The sequence below is a fragment of the Gadus morhua genome, chromosome 18 (assembly GCF_902167405.1).
Source record: "Gadus morhua chromosome 18, gadMor3.0, whole genome shotgun sequence".
Lineage (NCBI taxonomy): Eukaryota > Metazoa > Chordata > Actinopteri > Gadiformes > Gadidae > Gadus > Gadus morhua.
Genome location: NC_044065.1, coordinates 21244087 through 21263082, shown reverse-complemented (window position 1 = coordinate 21263082; position 18996 = coordinate 21244087). Strand labels below are relative to the sequence as shown.

At 43.8% G+C, this 18996-nt stretch overlaps 1 protein-coding gene across 4 annotated transcripts in view; it reads left to right on the top strand.

Annotated features, from left to right (window-relative positions):
- Positions 1 to 18996, top strand: part of ryr2a (ryanodine receptor 2a (cardiac)) — a 168591-nt gene that overhangs the window by 103847 nt on the left and 45748 nt on the right. For all 4 annotated transcript variants that reach the window (XM_030340489.1, XM_030340488.1, XM_030340487.1 and 1 more), the window contains 21 exons: positions 1110 to 1185; positions 1908 to 2031; positions 2184 to 2299; positions 2426 to 2490; positions 2621 to 2742; positions 3800 to 3849; positions 4403 to 4463; positions 4807 to 5045; positions 5209 to 5290; positions 5392 to 5522; positions 6869 to 6996; positions 8755 to 8947; positions 9675 to 9757; positions 10319 to 10476; positions 10808 to 10895; positions 11259 to 11351; positions 12055 to 12225; positions 12501 to 12560; positions 13011 to 13145; positions 17814 to 17926; positions 18059 to 18155. In XM_030340489.1, coding sequence (XP_030196349.1) covers positions 1110 to 1185; positions 1908 to 2031; positions 2184 to 2299; positions 2426 to 2490; positions 2621 to 2742; positions 3800 to 3849; positions 4403 to 4463; positions 4807 to 5045; positions 5209 to 5290; positions 5392 to 5522; positions 6869 to 6996; positions 8755 to 8947; positions 9675 to 9757; positions 10319 to 10476; positions 10808 to 10895; positions 11259 to 11351; positions 12055 to 12225; positions 12501 to 12560; positions 13011 to 13145; positions 17814 to 17926; positions 18059 to 18155 — 2385 coding nt within the window. The remainder of the gene's footprint in view (positions 1 to 1109; positions 1186 to 1907; positions 2032 to 2183; positions 2300 to 2425; positions 2491 to 2620; positions 2743 to 3799; positions 3850 to 4402; positions 4464 to 4806; positions 5046 to 5208; positions 5291 to 5391; positions 5523 to 6868; positions 6997 to 8754; positions 8948 to 9674; positions 9758 to 10318; positions 10477 to 10807; positions 10896 to 11258; positions 11352 to 12054; positions 12226 to 12500; positions 12561 to 13010; positions 13146 to 17813; positions 17927 to 18058; positions 18156 to 18996) is intronic.

The following is an 18996-nucleotide window of genomic DNA, read 5'->3' as shown; positions in this document are numbered from 1 at the left end:
AGTTAGTAAGACAAGCAAAGTTAAACAGTAAGATACACGTTCATGTATACACACTAGCTGTGTTCGAAATCGTTCCCTATACACTCGTTCCCTATTCCCTATATAGTGTACATGATATAGTGCACTATATAGGGAATAGGGAACGAGAATTCGGACACTACGCCTAACATTTCTAAACGTCATTTGCGTCAGTAAATGCGCCTGGTATTTGTGTGACGTGATGCGCCGACATCATCTAAACAAACCGGGCTGGAGGTTGTATTGATGTTGAATGTTACATTTCCAAGTTTACAAGTTTTTTTAAATTAATTTTGAATGTTAAAGGCACCCAGTGCAACTTTATGTAAACATTCAATGAAAAATAAACATTCAATTTCTAGTCTTTTTTACACGTAGTAAGTTTCAATAACTCCATACCATTACATATCGACATTCAAGGAGCAAAGATGAGACGTCGCTGTGTGGTGAGAACTGATAGAAAATCGTAAACAACAACAATCGCCGGTGGGGAGAAGCCATTTTTCCATTGACTGGAAGCCTGCTTTATTTATTGTAGGTTACAAAAAATAAAGAAAATGGCGGCATTGTTGTTGTTATCGATTTTCTATCAGTTCTCACCACACAACGACGTCTCATCTTTGCTGCTTGAATGTCGGTATGTAATGGTATGGAGTTATTGAAACTTACTACGTGTAAAAAAGACTAGAAATTGAATGTTTATTTTTAAGCCTCGAAAGTTGCACTGGGTGCCTTTTAAATCCCAAATAAATTGTTGACATTTCTAAACGCAAGCCGGAGACTCCATCATTAAATGTATTCGTTTTCGCGGTTATTCAGCTTTTTCTTCTCCCCTGGAAAAATACAACCGCATTGCATTGTGGTATACGGGAGTAACATGTAGGGAACATCGTATGTACCCTATTTTAAGTCCACTATATAGTGGACCACTGAGAATTCGAACACCCTACAAAATGGCGTGCACCCTATTTAGTGCACTACATCCATGATAGGGAACGATTTCGAACACAGCTACTGTTAGAATAAGGTACACTAATATGCAGACCGCAAAAAACAGGCAATTCTTAATATTCATAAAATATCCTCCACAGTCAATGGCTGAGCTTCTGGCAGAAAATTTTCATAATACTTGGGCTAAAAAAAAGAAGATGGAAATGGAAGCCAAAGGTGAGTCTAATTTTATTTCTCACTCGTTGACTTCCTGTCCTACAGATTTTGAGTCATTCAGTAATGCTGAGAGTTCGGAGAAGGTGGGGGGGATGTATTATCCTCATGGTATGCGTTATTCAGTATGAGGAGTATTCTTGTTCAGTATCATGAACAAAGTTGAAATGCCCTTTAAAGACTTTAGTTTTCTGTCTCTGTAAAGTGTCAAAATATATAAAATTAAGTTATTATTGTTATTAAGACATAATGAGGAAGAATATACAAACCACTCGATGATTTAGAAGTTAAATGGAAACAATGCTCAGAATTATCGTTCAACGTACACTTCAAATGATATTTTATGGTTAGTTTCGTTCACAACTAGTTCCTGCTTCATGGCTCCACCATCAAGATATATATCTAGATATCTACATATCTATACACAAGGGTTAGAGCGTCAGTTTAACACAGTACCTGGGTTAGAGTTTAACACAGTGCCTGGGTAAGCGTGTCAGTTTAACACAGTACCTGGGTTAGTGCGTCAGGGATGCACGATGCTTGCCCAGCTCTACTAATAACACATTTTCCATCCAAATGGTCTATTCTTCCTCCCTCCTCCCTCCTCCCTTCTCTCTCCTCCTGTCTCCCTCCTCTCCTTACTCCTTACTCTTCTCTCCTCTCCTCTCTCCTCGCTACCCTCTCCTCCATACTTCCTCCTTGTTCCTCCCTCCTCTCCGTGCTAGGTGGAGGCAGTCATCCGTTGCTGGTCCCATACGACACACTCACTGCCAAAGAGAAGTCCAGAGACCGTGAGAAAGCACAGGAGATCTTTAAGTTCCTCCAGATCAATGGCTACACCGTATCTAGGTGGGCTGGATGAAATGACATGAATACACCTGTGAAGAGCCAACCAGAGAATAGATGTCGATATTGATACAGATTATTCAGGGTGCTGTAGATACGATTGTTCCAAGATTGAGGTGGGGGTGGCTTTGAGAAGGTTTGATGTTGTGTTCCAGGTGTGTAAGGGAGCAGGACCTGGACACGCCGGCCATAGAGAAGCGTTTTGCCTACACCTTCCTGCAACAGCTCATAGAATACGTAGACAAGGCCCATCAACACATGATGGACGCCGGTACGTTTGGAGGCAACACTGGAAAGCGCACAGAACACAAGTAAAACGGTGCTCTGGTTCAAACCAGGCTGCAAATACAGTGAATTCAAGGGTTTGTAAATGTAAATCTGAATCTCTGATGCACAGATGCAGGAACCCGAGCCAAGGGAGAGGAATGTCCCCAGGAGCAGCAAACCAAGTTCTTTGGAAAGGTCTGAGCCATGTTTAAGATTCACACATTTGGTTACATGAGTGATGAAACCCATACAATTTACATAGATATATATATATATATATATATAAACTCAAAGAGCTAACCTATGATTTAATGTAATTCCACAGGTTCTCTTGCCATTGGTGGACCAGTACTTTAAGAACCATAGGCTCTACTTCCTGTCTACAGCCATTCGTCCAATCAGCAGTGGCGGCCATGCCTCAAACAAGGAGAAGGAGATGGTGACCAGGTATTTTGTTTGAGTGTGAAGACCAAGCATAAAGAGCGGCCATTTTTGGATTATTATAGCTGAGTTAGGTAGAGCTGCTGGAGGTACATTTAAGAGCCATCCTTTTTGTGCGTCATGCGATAGCAATTCATCCGTTATTAGTGAGTGAAATGCTCTTTACAGATCGAATACTCTATGTAAACAAATGTAAATGGCAATAATCTCAACTGGAAAGGTCATGTTCAGTAACCAGGAGCCTCAAGCCCGAACACAGCCCAGTAATCTGTGTATCCGGTCCAGACACCTAAAGCCATCCCTGGTGCAGACAGGTAGTTTATCTCTGATCCCTGGTTCAGACAGGTAGTTTATCTCTGGTTCCTGGTGCAGACAGGTAGTTTATCTCTGATCCCTGGTTCAGACAGGTAGTTTATCTCTGGTCCCTGGTGCAGACAGGTAGTTTATCTCTGATCCCTTGTGCAGACAGGTAGTTTACCTCTGATCCCTGGTGCAGACAGGTAGTTTATGTCTGATCCCTGGTGCAGGCAGGTGGTTTATGTCTGATCCCTGGTGCAGACAGGTAGTTTATCTCTGGTCCCTGGTGCAGACAGGTAGTTTATGTCTGATCCCTGGTGCAGAGAATGCTTGTCCACGTACCGCGGCAGCAGTGGCCACTCAGCTGCAGATCTCTTTGAACATTTGAACATAATGAAACATTATAAATGGTATAAACTTAAACTTACAAGTATTTAATTCCAAGAAATATTCTGGGAAACCTTAACCAGTTGACCAAGGCCTTGGAGGAAACATAGGTTCATCAAGTGATGATGGGTCCATGTTTGTCAAGTTTGTCAAACTAACTATGAACTGGATTGTTCTAATCCCTTTTGTTCAGTACTTTACATTCTCTCCCTTCCCACTGTCTCCCAGTGCTAATGTTTGTGTTTATTGTTTTTTGTTCTCCCAATTTTAATCACTCTGTTCCTATTTACATTAATATACCCTTTATTTCTCTTTCTTTATTTCTCTCTGCCTTGTTTTGTGTTTTTTCTGCTCCTTCAACTGCATTCTCCTCTTGAAGTCTTTTCTGCAAACTGGGAGTTCTTGTCAGACATAGGATATCGCTTTTTGGTAAGAATAGAGAGTGCGTGCATGTCTTCTGGCATGTTGTTCTAACAGTAACATGATGTGGTTTTGTTTCTTTCTAAAGAATTTTTTCTGATGCAGAATGGCTGTAGACAGCCCCTGTGTTTCTTCAGTATTATTTCTGTATGCATCTTGCAGTGAGGTGGAGTGAAAGCCCTAATCTCAGAACTTGACTCACAAACTAGAAGCAAGATTAAAGGATCACGGATGCAAAATGTCCAGAAGTCATTTTAAAGGTTGAGATGACTTCTGGCCCCTGCCCCTTCCCCTGCCCCTGCATGCCCACATTGTGCTGATGTGAAGGCTGAGCGCCAACACAGCGACATGCAGGAAGGTTAGCATGTTATCTGCATTGTGTGTGGATCATTTCATCTCCCCTTACCCTTTTATTTATTTATTTTTTATTATCACTTCAGTTTTAAGTCCTATTCGCAGATTGTGTTTTAAAACCATCCCAGGAGCTCTATAAAGGTCCCTTCCATGATCGCTGGGACTGTTTAAACTCAAAGCCATGTGACTCTGCGTTCGCCTCCACCAGGAAACGACGCCACTTCCATCGTTAACTGCCTTCACATCCTGGGACAGACGCTGGATGCAAGGTGAGTGGTGTGATGAGACGAGGTCTTGTGTGTCCACAAACAGGTGACCAGGAGTCATCCAAGCCCTTACCTGATTGGCCATCGGAGCACTGCGACCATTCTGAGCCTGGCTCTGCTTGTTTACACAAACCAATTTTTGAATATGTTAAGTTTAGAAGAAAAACATTGCCAGACTGATCTGTTGTCTAAGGGTGTGGTTTGCATTACATATCAAACATACAATAAGGACATGTAATGGAAGCAAAACATAACACAACAAATTGCACACAGAAAATCCTGCAAAAACAATATTGTATGACTTTTCCTTCTCGAAGCACTGAGGTGTATTATCTTATGGCCACAGGACGGTCATGAAGACGGGGCTGGAGTCGGTGAAGGCGGCACTGCGGGCGTTCTTCGAGAACGCGGCGGAGGACCTGGAGAAGACCCAGGACAACCTGAAGCTGGGCCAGTTCACCCACGAGCGCACGCAGCCGCGCGACGTCACCCAGGTCATCAACTACACCACCTTCGCCCTGCTGCCCGTGCTCTCCTCCCTGTTCGAGCACATCGGACAGAACCTCTTCGGCCAGGACCTCATCTGTGGGTTTCCTACACTGTACAGAACTGTCATGTTATTATCATCGTAACGCTGTCACAAGTAATGTTGTTCTAGTGAATGAGAGGAACAACAAGCTTGTGCTGCTAATGGTGTCAGATCTTTCTAAAGTCATCTTTCTATATTTTTCTGTCTTTTCCCTTCTAGTGGACAATGTTCAGGTGTCTTGCTACAGGATCCTCAACAGTCTCTACTCACTCGGGACCAGCAAGAGCATCTATGTAGAGAGGTAGTGCGTTTGTCTCTCGCTCCATCCATCCAAATCGTCTCTAACCACTTAGGGTTTCTGATTCATTGCTCCCTCCCTCCCTGTTCTTGTTTCTCTGGTAGGCATCGTCCGGCCATTGGAGAGTGTCTGGCGGCCTTCTCTGCAGCCTTCCCCGTGGCCTTCTTGGAGCCCTACCTGGATATGTTCAACGGCTTCTCCATCTACAACAGCAAAGGAGCCAAGGAGAGAGGAGGTGCTCTTTAAACCTGTTGGCGTCTTTGTTTGTGCCAGTGGCATTGATGAGGTCCAATAGTCATTGGACATAATTCTATACCCGTTTTAATCTCCTATAGTGTGGCCAATAACGGGTGTGCGTTATTAGCTAATAGGGTGGCTGGCGTCTCCCTTAGAGATAGGGTGAGAAGCTCAGCCATTCGTGGGGAACTCAGAGTAGAGCCGCTGCTCCTCTGCTTAGAGGGGAGTCAGTTGAGGTGGTTCACCTGGGAAGGATGCCCACTGGGCGCCTCTCTAGGAAGGTGTTCCAGGGACGAGACCCAGGGCTAGGTGGAGAGATTATATCTGACCATTGGCCTGGGAACGCCTCGGGATCCCCCCGTCAGAGCTGGTCAATGTGACCCGGGAAAGGGAAGTCTTGGCCCCCTGCTAAAGCTGCTGCCCCCGCAACCCGACCCTGGATAAGCGGTTTGAAGATGAGTGTGAAGATATTAGGTATTAGCCAATACAGATGAATAGTGGTCAGATCAGAACGTGCCTTAGGGTTCTGACCTTAAATTACCCCAATGATTGAGTGGGGCTCAGACAGCTCAGCCAATCGCAATGTGGAAATAAATGTGTTCAATCAGGCAATGTGGAAATCACATGGCTTGATTGAATGCAATTTCATTGAATGCAGATAGCTTCAATGAAGCATTTTATAGATAGAAATATGGAATTGTTAGAATACATGCTGCACTGCTGCAGCCTAAATGCGTCTACCATGCACACATATAGGCTATAAGTACAGCAACTTGACATGTTATACACTCTTAAAAGAGTTGTATTTAATGGCAAGTAGAAGCAAAAACGCATATTATGTGGATGTAAGAACACACAAATGCCTTATTTATCTATTTTAATCAGCGACATATAGAAACAACAGATTGCGTCATATGCCGCAATTAAGTTGATGGCTAGTGTCATGTAGATATATGTGTTGGTGACACCAATGTGAAAATAATATAAACCTAAGCTATAGTTTAATTTGAAGTGAAATTAGGCCATAGTTAGTATTTTACCTTCAATTTCACGACAAAACTAGTTAGTAATATGAATTAATACTATTACTATAAAACGTATTCAAATTCTTTAGTGAAAGCCTTTTCGAGCTTCTCCCCTGGATCTGATGGGGCTGAGGGTTGAATAGAGAGAGAACCAAAGAGAACCGTTCCCGATACTAGCAACCGTCAGACCTTTCTCAGAGCAGAGTACTGGGAGATGACAGAGGCAAACCATTTGCCCAATACATGAGCAATTTCAACAATTTATACCAAACTGCTCAATGAATTGACTGACTGCTCATGCCTGCTCTGTGTTCCCCAGCTCTTGGGCTTCCAGCCCCGGTGCTTGAGGCCTGTCCTCTCATCCCCTCCCTGGAGAAGACCCTTGAGGAGATCATGACGCTGGCGGAGTCGGGCATCAGGTACACCCAGATGCCCCACATCATGGAGGTAAACCATACCACCAGATGACCCTGACCATCACTGCTATGCCCAGTGTGTGTGTGTACATGTATGTATGCATTCCAGACACATGTTGTACATACTGTATACACCTAATTATAAAAAAATCTCTAGATCTGGACTCAATGAAGAGACTGAGTTATAGGTGCTGTTGGTAAAATTTATAATAATAATAATAATAATAATAATTGATCCGTTTTTTATAGCGCTTTTCTGAGTACTCGAAGACGCTTTACAAATAAGAAAGGAATACATACAGACAGTACGGACAATCAAACAAAAGGGAAAAAAATTAAAATAAACAACACCACAACAATAGGCAACACATTAAGAGTGCGGGAGAGAGTGGAAGATGGCGGAGGATGATTTGTCAAATGTTGTAGGTGGTCCTGAAGAGATAGGTTTTAAGTTGACTTTTGAATGAACAGAGTGTATCAGAGTTTCGGATGGCCAGAGGGAGGGAGTTCCAGAGGGTAGGGGCGGCGATGGCGAAGGCTCTGTCACCCAGGGTGCGATACTTGGTCTTGGGGATGGAGGTGAAAAGGTTGGCATCAGCGGAGCATAGGCGGCGAGTGGGGGAGTGGCGATGGAGGAGATCTGTTATGTACGAGGGGGCAAAGTTATTTAGCGCTTTGTAGGTGGTGAGGAGAATCTTGAAATTGATGCGTTGTTTTATTGGAAGCCAAAGAAGTTGACGGAGGATGGGAGTAATGTGTTCTCTGGAGGGGGAGTTAGTAATGGCTATCATTTTGGTGTAATTTATAATAAATAGCTGTGGTGGGAATTTTGGGCCACATCAATTGTTTCTGTCAAAATGTTTGAGAAAAAGAGTCATCCAAAATACCAATTAGGCTAATTAATTTAAGTAATAAAACATACAACAAACATACAATAATCCGAGGCCTCAGTTGGGAGTTCAGCCTGCGTCTCTCTATTTGCTTCGCAAGGAAAGGCCAATGCATTGGCAAAAGCAAGGAATTCTTATACAGTGTGGTCTCAGGATGCTGAGAACAGCTCTGCTCCCCAATAAAATTATGGTATTGGTTAACCAGATGTTAGTCAATAATTGATGGAAACCCTAATGTCTGCATCGAAGGGCGTTATCGTGCATTCTGAGTTGGAGCCACAAAAAAAAGGGCACATACCAACAAATAGCAATTAGGGAAACGGAGTGTGAAAATATTATTTTCCCATTACAATGGCCTCTAATACTGTGGCCAAGTGCCGTTATTACTGAACCAGCCCACTTGCAGAAGACGTGTAGAGTAAGACTGAAGAGCTTCCTGGAGGTGCTACTCATATGGTGTGTGATAAACATCTATGAAGCCATTTCTCCAACACTCTGTGAACCAGGAGAGAGAGGCTGGTGATGGAGAACATTAACAATAACCTTACAGTGCTACCAACCCTAGCTCACTGGGACTACTGTGCTGCAAGGCAGGTAGAGGAAGCTGTTGCCCCACAGAAAAGAGACAGGAGCACTTACTCCAGGCCAGACTCACAGTACACAGGTGTGTGACTATTAGAACTGGATTTGATGTGGAGCTTTATGAGCACAATCAACTTCCAAAGTTAAGGCATTACGTACATCATTAAAATCAGACAAGTCATTCTGAATCCAGACAACTATTGCTACTATTAAAATGGCTTTAAAGGTTACTTTTGATGGAATGAACACATGTGCTCTGCGTCTATGAGTTGTGCAGTATTGTGATCTTTGTCCTGCTGGTGTTGCTCCTCCTGCAGGTGGTGCTGCCCATGCTGTGCAGCTACATGTCCCACTGGTGGGAATACGGTCCAGAGAACAACCCGGAGAGCACCGACCGCTGCTGCACCTCTCTGAGGTGGGAGCACATGAACGCCCTCCTGGGAAACATCCTGAAGATCATCTACAACAACCTGGGCATCGACGAGGGCACCTGGATGAAGAGACTGGCAGGTAAAACGTGACATCTAGGAGTCACTGACTCTAGATCAGATACCATGACTCTAGATCAGATGAAATGGCTCTAGATCAGGTAACATGACTCTGGAGATCAGACAATGGGAGATCATCAGACAACAGGATTCTAGATCAGAATTGACTCTAGATCAGATTACATGACTCTAGATCAGATAACATGACTCTAGATAAGATAACATGAGGCTAGATCAGACAGCATGACTCTAGATAAGACAACATGACTAGATTAGATAGGACTCCAGATTTGAAGATAATGACAATGCCGCCATATCAGACAACATGACTCAAGACTAGAGAAAATGACTCTAGCGGGGACAACATGACTATATCGGACAACATTCGTCTAGATGAGATAATATGACTCTAGATTAGATAACATGACCAGATCATCCAATATGACTTGAGATCAGACATCATTACTCTAGATCAGATGTGACTCTGGATCAGAAACATGACCCTAGATCAGACAACATGACTCTAGAATAGACAACATGACTAGGTCAGACATCATGACTCTAGTCTAGGCAACATGACTACATCAGAAAACATGACTCTATATCAGACAACATTACTCTCAAACCTAAAGAAGCAATAGATCTGGTCCCTGCTTGTGGGAATCATGGTTGCAACAATCCAAACCCAGATGTTTATTCATCAACAATTTTCCTGTCTCTCTCTCTTCTTATCTCTCTTTACTCTGAAGTATTTTCTCAGCCAATCATCAGTAAGGCCAATGCTCAGCTTCTCAAGACCCACTTCCTGCCTCTGATGGAAAAACTCAAAAAAGTGAGCTTTTTTTTCATTTATCATACCAAAATCTGAAAACATAGTTATGAGTCTGTCCCTTGTAATAATGTATAATAATTATGTGGGTGTAATTAAATAAAATGCAGAAAAGAGCAGTTTTTTAAAAGAAAATCCAATTAGTTGACGTACAACTAAATGTTTCCAATGGATGATCCATTGCATTAGTTCTCTCTCAGTGTCGCATATCATAGTGTGTATAGATGCTGCTCTGCTGCAGACAGACTGACCCCAGTCTGCTCCTTGACAGACTGTATCTGTTACTATAGGCGTAATGTTAACTCGTAACGGGGCCGTTGATCTCCGGAAAGTGTATCAAACTATGGGCTGTCCTCATGGGTTCTCTGAAGTTTATTTCCAGAAAGTGTATCTAACTATGGGCTGTCCTCATAGGTTCTCTCACGTTCATCATCAGAAAGTGTATCTTACTATACTCTGTCCTGTCATGGTAGTTGTAACTCGTCACGTTTCTCCCCAGAAAGTGTATCTAACTATGGGCGAAGTGTAACCTCATCATGGGGTCTCTCTTACGGTTTTGACTAGAAAGCGGCTGTGGTCCTCATGGACGAGGAGCAGACCAAAGCCGAGGGCAGAGGGGACATGTCGGAGGCAGAGCTGCTGGTGTTGGATGAGTTCACCATCCTGGTCCGGGACCTGTATGCCTTCTACCCCCTCCTCATTCGCTTCGTCGATTACAACAGGCAGGCTACCTTCTCTTGTGTCATGTTCAGACTTTGATACACTTTTGAAAGGCTTGCATCTTTTTTTGTCATGCTTGTAATTCTTAATTGTTGATTTAAAGAAACAACTAAGAAAAACTTTTGCCACCGATCATCCTGTGCGTTTTAACACCTGTTTTCCCTGTACAATGTAATATTGTTGGATTAATACCATACTTAAAATCCAAGTGTTCTGAAAACAGTAACCCAGCAGATATTGATTGTTTCAGATTATTGGCGTAATGAAGTGTTAAACAGTTAACACAAGTGGTATAAGAGGTGTCAACTGGAGGTGAATTGTACCTTTTCCCAGGGCGAAGTGGCTGAAGGAACCGAACCCAGAGGCAGAGGAGCTGTTCCGCATGGTCGCCGAAGTCTTCATCTTCTGGGCCAAGTCGCATGTAAAGAACACCAGCTGACCTCTAACCCCTCCCTGCCAACATCACCTGATACCTTTACTTCACTGTTAATCTCCTGTTCTGAAGCAGAATTTATACCAGCAAACACAAACTCCACACTCCAAATACAGCCCTGGGCAGCACCATAATCCTTATGGGACTCAAAAGATATATATTAAACATGAATAAATCCCTTCATACCTCATATTTTATAAGCTTCAAATAGAATGAGGCATTTTCAAACATGCTGGAGAGGTGTTTAAGTACTGATTTAATATTGTAATAGCAGTGTGCCATGTATAATTTGACCGTGTGTTCACACATTCGGTTATAGTGTAGTGAGTATAATTCTTGCTTCTTGTGCAGAACTTCAAGAGGGAAGAGCAGAACTTTGTGGTCCAAAATGAGATCAACAACATGTCCTTCCTCATCACCGATACCAAGTCTAAGATGTCGAAGGTGAGACAATATCAAGAGATGTTTTAGAGATGTCATTAGTACACGCCAAGCCATCCTAAACCTCAGGACAGCTCGGCCTCCAGATATTAGTCTGGCCCCAATGTGGGTAGGCTAGGCTCAGAATATCTCAAACACAGGACAATCCCAAAACCCATCAAGTGCTGTAGATGTGGATAACACCCACAAGGCCTTTTTGGAAATGTCCTAATTAATATCAAATGAATGATGCTTTGGAATTAGTTTGATTTGAAAATAAGACGTTTCTACTGAGCAGTGTTCCGTTTGGGAACATGGCAGAAACACACATCCTCTGGATGTGGAGTCCAGCTGGTTTTAGTCCTCTGAGCGCTGCCGAGTCAGGCAGACTGACGACGGCCCTCAAAAAACTCTTTCCAGACCGTGGATCTCGTTACCAAGAGCACACGTTTGTATCTGTAGATCAGGAACCTCTAGGGCCGGAACGGTTAGAAATGAGAGATCAGATTAGGGGCGTGAATCAGTTCTGGCTTTGGGAGCCTGGATGTCTGGAGCACCTGCTTCGAGATGATCTGCTTTAAATATAGAAATGGATCTGCATCTAATTAAAATTGCAGCTATTACAAAATCTCTCAAAAATTCAAGGGGTGTAGCTACCCTTCAGTTCATGTCCAATGGACGGGCGCTTTAAAAGGTGGTCAACATCTCTCTCTCTCTCTCTCCCCAGGGTGCCATTTCGGACCAGGAGAGGAAGAAGCTGAAGAGGAAAGGGGACCGCTACACCATGCAGACCAGCCTGATCGTGGCCACGCTGAAGCGCATGCTCCCAGTGGGGCTGAACATCTGCGCGCCAGGAGACCAGGAGCTCATAGCGTTGGCTAAGAACCGCTTCACTCAGGTGCTTCGAACCGCTGCTGTTGGTTAAAACCTGGTTCCTAAAGTCAACCCTGAAACCACTTCTTGTAGATTAAAATAAATTAATGAACTGGGGTATATAGTACTGCTATTAGTAAAAGTAAAAAATCTTCTATAATTAGCATTAGCATTTTAAGTGAGCACTGTTCTACAACACACTTGCTTTATTTGTTGTTTAAACACGTATTGCTTGCCTGAATCTCATTCCCCATAATGTGGCCGAATCCTTACATTCAATGTTTTTGGATTAATTAACAGAAAGACACGGAAGATGAAGTTCGGGAGATCATCAAAAGCAATCTACATCTTCAAGGGAAGGTGAAACCATCTTTTTGCTTATGTCCTTTCTAGGTTTGACAAAGCTTAGGTTGACGTCGCTTATAAGATGTCAGCATTTATCAGTCATAGTGTAAGCTAGCTGAGTTGTAGCATGATACTGTGAGGTTGCACACTATCAATGCACCAATCAGAGGTCCACTACATTTGTATTGGTGGTTGCTTTGAACTGAGGCCTTTGATTTGAGCAACATGTAAAGCTCTGCGACCAGTGTCCCAGTCTGATGTTGCAGACACCTGGTTCTGTTGTGTACATGCTGCTGTTTTCCTTTACATATATGATCTTTTGAGACGGTAACTGGGATTGAGGGCTATACAAATACTCAGGTCAAATGACTTGACCTGAGTACCAGGTCAGGTATCAGAACAAAGCGTTTCCCATTCCCACTGCATTGCACTCAGGCCTCTAGACATCTTCTGTTTGTTTCGCAGTTGGAAGACCCAGCGATTCGATGGCAGATGGCCCTGTACCGAGACCTTCCCAACCGCAACGAGGAGACCTCTGATCCGGAGAAGACTGTCGAGAGGGTGCTAGATATCGCTCATGTCCTCTTCCACTTAGACCAGGTCTGTACACACATCTTTTCCCACATTTAACCGTTTTAAGGCTAGATTATCATGCGCATTCTATCCTTTCGTTTGATGAAGAAACATATGTGCAGGTAATAGGAAATGGGTTACCTGGCGTTTAGGTTACCTGTTAGGGTTACCTGTCGTTAAGGTTACCCGTTAGGGTTACCTGTTAGGGTTACCTGTGTGGTAGAAATTAACCTTACATTCTATGTTAAACTATGATTATTATTAGGCCTACATATCATATAAATACTTTAATAGTGGAAAGGAGCTGATCACCTTTAACCTAGATGTTGTGTTCCGTGTGACACCAGTGAGTGGGTCCAGGATATTCTCACCTGATGGGCCATGTGATACATCAGTCAGAGAGTCCAGTCTACTCCCATATTGATGTACTCTCTGAAGAAAATGCTTACATTCACACATGTGCATCATCTCTGTTTGTATAAGGATAATATATGTTCTAAGGTCACATTGGAACTCAAAAGACATAGGAGTATGCTGACACCCACACAGTATGACACTGATGAGAAATTCTATATTTGATGAAAGTCCAACTTTGTATTGTGTAAAATTCGGGGATATAAGGAGCTGTCTGGGATTCATTCAGTAGTGTGTATTCGAGGATACCACTCGGGTTTGTTGTCTCTCGTTTGCGGGTGGCAATAAACTCTCCATCTATACTTGACCTGGACTCCCCGACTCCTCTTGCTTATAGCTAGTTGAAGTGAATTAGATAAGTTGTTATTAGAAATGCTACAACACCTGTCGTTAAGGGGTTTACCTGTTAGGGTTACCTGTTAGGGTTACCTGTCATTAAGGTTACCTGTTAGGGTTACCTGTTAGGGTTACATGTCAGGGTTACCTGTTAGGGTTACCTGTTCGTGTTACATGTCAGGGTTACCTGTTAGGGTTACCTGTAGGTAAGGTTACCTGTTAGGGTTGCATGTTAGGGTTACCTGGTGTTAAGGTTACCTGGTGTTAGGGTTACGTGGTTTGAGGGTTACCTGTAAGGGTTACCTGTTAGGGTTACCTGTTAAGTTGCCTGGTGTTAGGGTTACCTGTAAGGGTTACCTGTTAGGCTTACCTGTTAAGTTACCTGGTGTTAGGATTACCTGTTAGGTTACCTGTTGTTAGGGTTACCTGTAAGGGTTACCTGTTAAGTTACCTGGTGTAAGAGTTACCTGGTGTTAGGGTTACTTGTTATGGTTACATTTTAGGGTTACCTGTTACGGTTACCTGTCATTGAGGGGTTTACCTGTTAGGGTTACCTGTTAGGGTTACCTGTTGTTAAGGACACATGTTAGGGTTACCTGTTACGGTTACATGTTAGGGTTACCTGTCGTTAAGGACACATGGTAGGGTTACCTTTTACGGTTACATGTTAGGGTTACCTATAGTTAAGGTTATCTGTTAGGGTTACCTGCTAGGGTTGCATGTTAGGGTTAACTGGCGTTAAGTTTAGCTGTTAGGGTTACCTGTTAGAGTCACCTGTTAGGGTTACCTGGTGTTAAGGTTACCTGGTGTTAGCGTTACCTGGTGTTAGGGTTACCTGTTAGGTTTACCTGTTAGGAAGTGTTACCTGTTGTTAGGGTTACCTGACGTTAGGTTTACCTGGTGTTAGGGTTACCTGTTAGGGTTACCTGGTATTAGGGTTACCTGGCGTTAGGGTTACCTGGCGTTAGGGTTACCTGGCGTTAGGGTTACCTGGCGTTAGGGTTACCGGGTGTTAGGGTTACCTGGTGTTAGGGTTACCTGGTTGGGTAACCTAACCCAGTGGTTTTAAAATTGGGGGGCGTGTCCCCTACGAGGGGCCCGGAGTTATGACAGGGGGGGGCGCGGCGCGAGGTGGGACGTACCGTGCGAGGCTAAGTATAATTTATCGGTTCATATTTTCTTCACTGCTAGCTAGCAAATCCTGGAAAAGTTTGTGAAAGTACTGCCAGGTAAACGTAAAGTAGAAGATGAATCCACACCAAATGCCTCAACTACCAAAACAAAGACAAGAAAATATGATGAGCATATCTTGCACTCGGTTTCACCAGTACAACGGTGGATAATGAAGAGAGACCGCAGTGTGTTGTGTGTCTCAAAATATTAGCTTCTTACAGTATGAGGCCGAACAAGTTAAGACGCCACTTGGAGACTTCACATCCCGAACACAAAGATAAGCCCATTGGTTTCTTCCAAAAACAACTACTCAACTGTCGTTTACAACAGAGTTGCTTTACTAAAGAAGCTTCTGTGCCTGTAAATGCTCAACTCACCTCCTACAAAGTTGCGTACAGAGTTGCTCAGTGTAAAAAGCCGCACACAATAGCAGAGGAATTAATACCACCTGCCGCTATTGATATGGTTTTAACTATGATTTTTGAAGCAACAGCCAGCAAACTAAAGGCTATTCCACTGTCAGACAACACTATCGCGAGGCGCATTTATGACATGTCAAAAGACATAGAGGAGCAGCTTAATGACAAAATACGAGCCAAACGTTTTGCTCTGCAGATGGATGCAGCTGCTGACAGTAACAAAGACTGTTTATTAATAGCATACGTCAGATTCATTGATGGCAAAGATTTGAGGGAGGATTTGCTTTTCTACCAGAGCAACTGCAGACGAGTTGTTCAAAATCATCGACACTTACTTGATAGATGCTGATCTGAAATGGGAGGACTGTGTGGGGATCTGCACAGATGGGGCTCAGGCAATGACAGGGAAAAATCAAGCGCGTCTCCCCCAATGTGCAGTGGACACACTGTATGATACACCGAGAGGCGCTAGCGTCCAAACAATTGGGTCCCGAGCTGAATGATGTAATGACATCATTGCCACTGTGAACTACATTAAAACAAGACCCGTCAAATCCCAGATTTCTTCCGCGCTGTGAGAGGTAATGGGATCCGCCTACACAGCTGTTTTGTTTCACAGTGAGTCCCGATGGCTGTCACGTGGGAAGGTTTTATCCAGGGTGTTTGAACTGCGGGATGAGATCAGAATCTTCTTGGAGGAAGATGGTAATGACTTGCCCACAGGTTTAACAACAACAACAACTTCCTCATGAAACTTGCATATCTCAGTGACATGTTTCAGAAACTCAATGAACTAAATCTGCAGATGCAGGGCAGCATCACACACCTTCCACAACTGGCAGATAAAATCACATCATTCACAAGAAAACTAGAGATGTGGGAGCAGCGGGTGAAAGAGGGGAGTATTGAGTCATTTGAGAACCTGGAATCATTCATCGAAGTCAACAAGCTTCGAAACACATTGATCCCATGTATGAAAACTCATATGTCTGCCCTACAAAAAAGCATTTCAAGAGGTATTTCCCAGTGCAGGATCCTGCAAAATATGAATGGATCAGAGACCCCTTCAGTGCGACACCAGCTGCTGACTTTAGCACTACAGAAGAGGAACAGTTAATTGATGTTACATCTGATTCAGCAATGAGGCTGCAGTTTAAGTCCAAGACATTGGCTGCATTTTGGATTGGAGTGGAAAAGGACTACCCACTGCTAGGCAGGAGAGCTCTGGCCACACTCCTTCCTTTGGCCACATCTTACTTGTGTGAGATAGGTTTTTCTGTAGTTGCCTCGATTAAGACAAAATACAGGTCCAAGATGGACATTGAAAATGAGACTAGAGTGGCAGTCTCACAGCTGCAGCCCCAATTTGAGAAGATCTGCAGAAAAAAGCAAGCCCACACCAGTCACTGATAAGAAAATACACTGAAAAGGAGTGTAATTCTTGCAAAGAAAATGTTCATGTTTTTGTTTGTTTTCAGGGAGTTGGGAAACTTGCCAGTTTTGTGCAAAGGCAATTTTGAGGAAAGCTGTTGAATGTTGAATTTAGCAGATGCATACTGCAGTGGGACTTATAATGCTTCACTCTAAAGGTGACTATTTCAATTTTTCAATAACATGTCACACACTGAAGTTGTAGTTCTGTCTTAATTACAGACAATGTTTTCAATAAATTATATAGGAGTGTACAAGCAAAGGATGTGTGTGTGTGTGTGTGTGTGTGTGTGTGTGTGTGTGTGTGTGTGTGTGTGTGTGTGTGTGTGTGTGTGTGTGTGTGTGTGTGTGTGTGTGTGTGGGGGGGGGGGGGGGGGGGGCTTGACATTTTTTTAATCTACAAAAGATTAAAAAAATCATTACAGTCTTAACTGTAATGAATTCATTACAGTCTTAACTCTCCCTCACCTGAATCTTTTACATAACACTTAATTAGGCTTTCCGTAGTCCAACACAACAAACTCAACACTCTCCAGCTCTGACTCATGTTTCAACCGTTCCTGAAACAACACAACTCAACTCTCATTGAGTGAGACTTGGCAGGACACAATAACAACCCAACCAGGTCAAGCGAAAGGAAAGACACACCAGTAATTCTCTGTGTTCTCTGTCCGTTTTGCTGATTAAGGCTACTGCGTTCTCGCTCAATAATGGACAAATCTAAAAAATCTGAAAATAGTCTCCAGGTAAAAGTATTCCTTTAAGACCTGTTCAACTCCCTGCTTTGCCAAATGTGCACTTTGCCACAACCTGACATACTTTGATTTCAGAGAAATGGTCTACCCCACATAACAGCCTCACAGAGCATGGACTCCCGATACTCCCATGTTAACACGGTGGTTCACCTGTCCCTGTCCTGCAGGTGGAGCACCCCCAGCGCAGTAAGAAGGCTGTGTGGCACAAGCTGCTGTCCAAGCAGAGGAAGAGGGCCGTTGTGGCGTGCTTCAGGATGGCTCCCCTGTACAACCTGCCCAGGTATTCACATAAGCACTGCATTTATACAGCGCCTTTCCTGTCATATTTATATTTTTGTGACAATACGTATACAATTTGATGGAAGCTGGGAAGATATAAAGGCCTCTTTCTCTCCCCTTTCGTCCTCCTCAGACACAGAGCTGTCAACCTGTTTCTTCAAGGCTACGAGAAGTCCTGGATCGAGGCAGAAGACCACTACTTTGAAGATAAGCTCATAGAGGACCTGGCTGTAAGTGTCTCCTCAAAACGAGAGTTACGTATGTAACTACGGTTCTATGAATTCTGGATGACCGCCAGAGGCAGTGCTTAACACTGGATGTTATCCATCGCGCATGCGCAGGTCGAGTATTTAATATCAACAAAGTCACACGTGACCGGGGATGACGTCGGGCCGCCCGTCTATATAAGGCCACGTCACTCTCCAAGATGTCCCTTCAGAATCTTCTCGCAAGATTCCGAGTGACAGAGAACTCTGGCGGTCATCCAGAATTCATAGAACCGTAGTTACATACGTAACTCTCGTTCTATTTCATTCTTACTGACCGCCAGAGGCAGTGCTTAACACTGGATGACCATTACCAACGTAGTCACGAGGAATCCTGTACCCACCTATTAGGAAGGGCCTGAGGGTTCCTGAATAACAGCTGCAGCCACTGCGTGGTGAGCAGCTACATTGACCCTGTAAAATCGGGCAAAGGTGCACGCTGAAGCCCAGGAGGCCGGGGCACAAATATCACCTAGAGGCACTCCTCGTAGTGCTGCCCAAGAGGTGGAGACACTCCTGGTGGAATGGCCTCTTATCTTAAGAGGCAAAGGCAGTCCTCTTGACTTGTATGCCTCCTCAATTACCTCCACCACCCACTTCGAAAGCCTCTGTCTGGACAGCGCTTGCCCCTTCCTCGGGCCCCCGTAGCAGACAAACAGGCCATCAGACTGACGAAAACCGGCAGTTTCCTGTATGTAACATCTCAAGGCTCTCACCGGGCAGAGTAGTTCTGCTGAACTAGCTTCCTCATCCGGTGGGTGTGAGGGGCCATAAGCTGCTAGCTCTATGACCTGATTATAGTGGG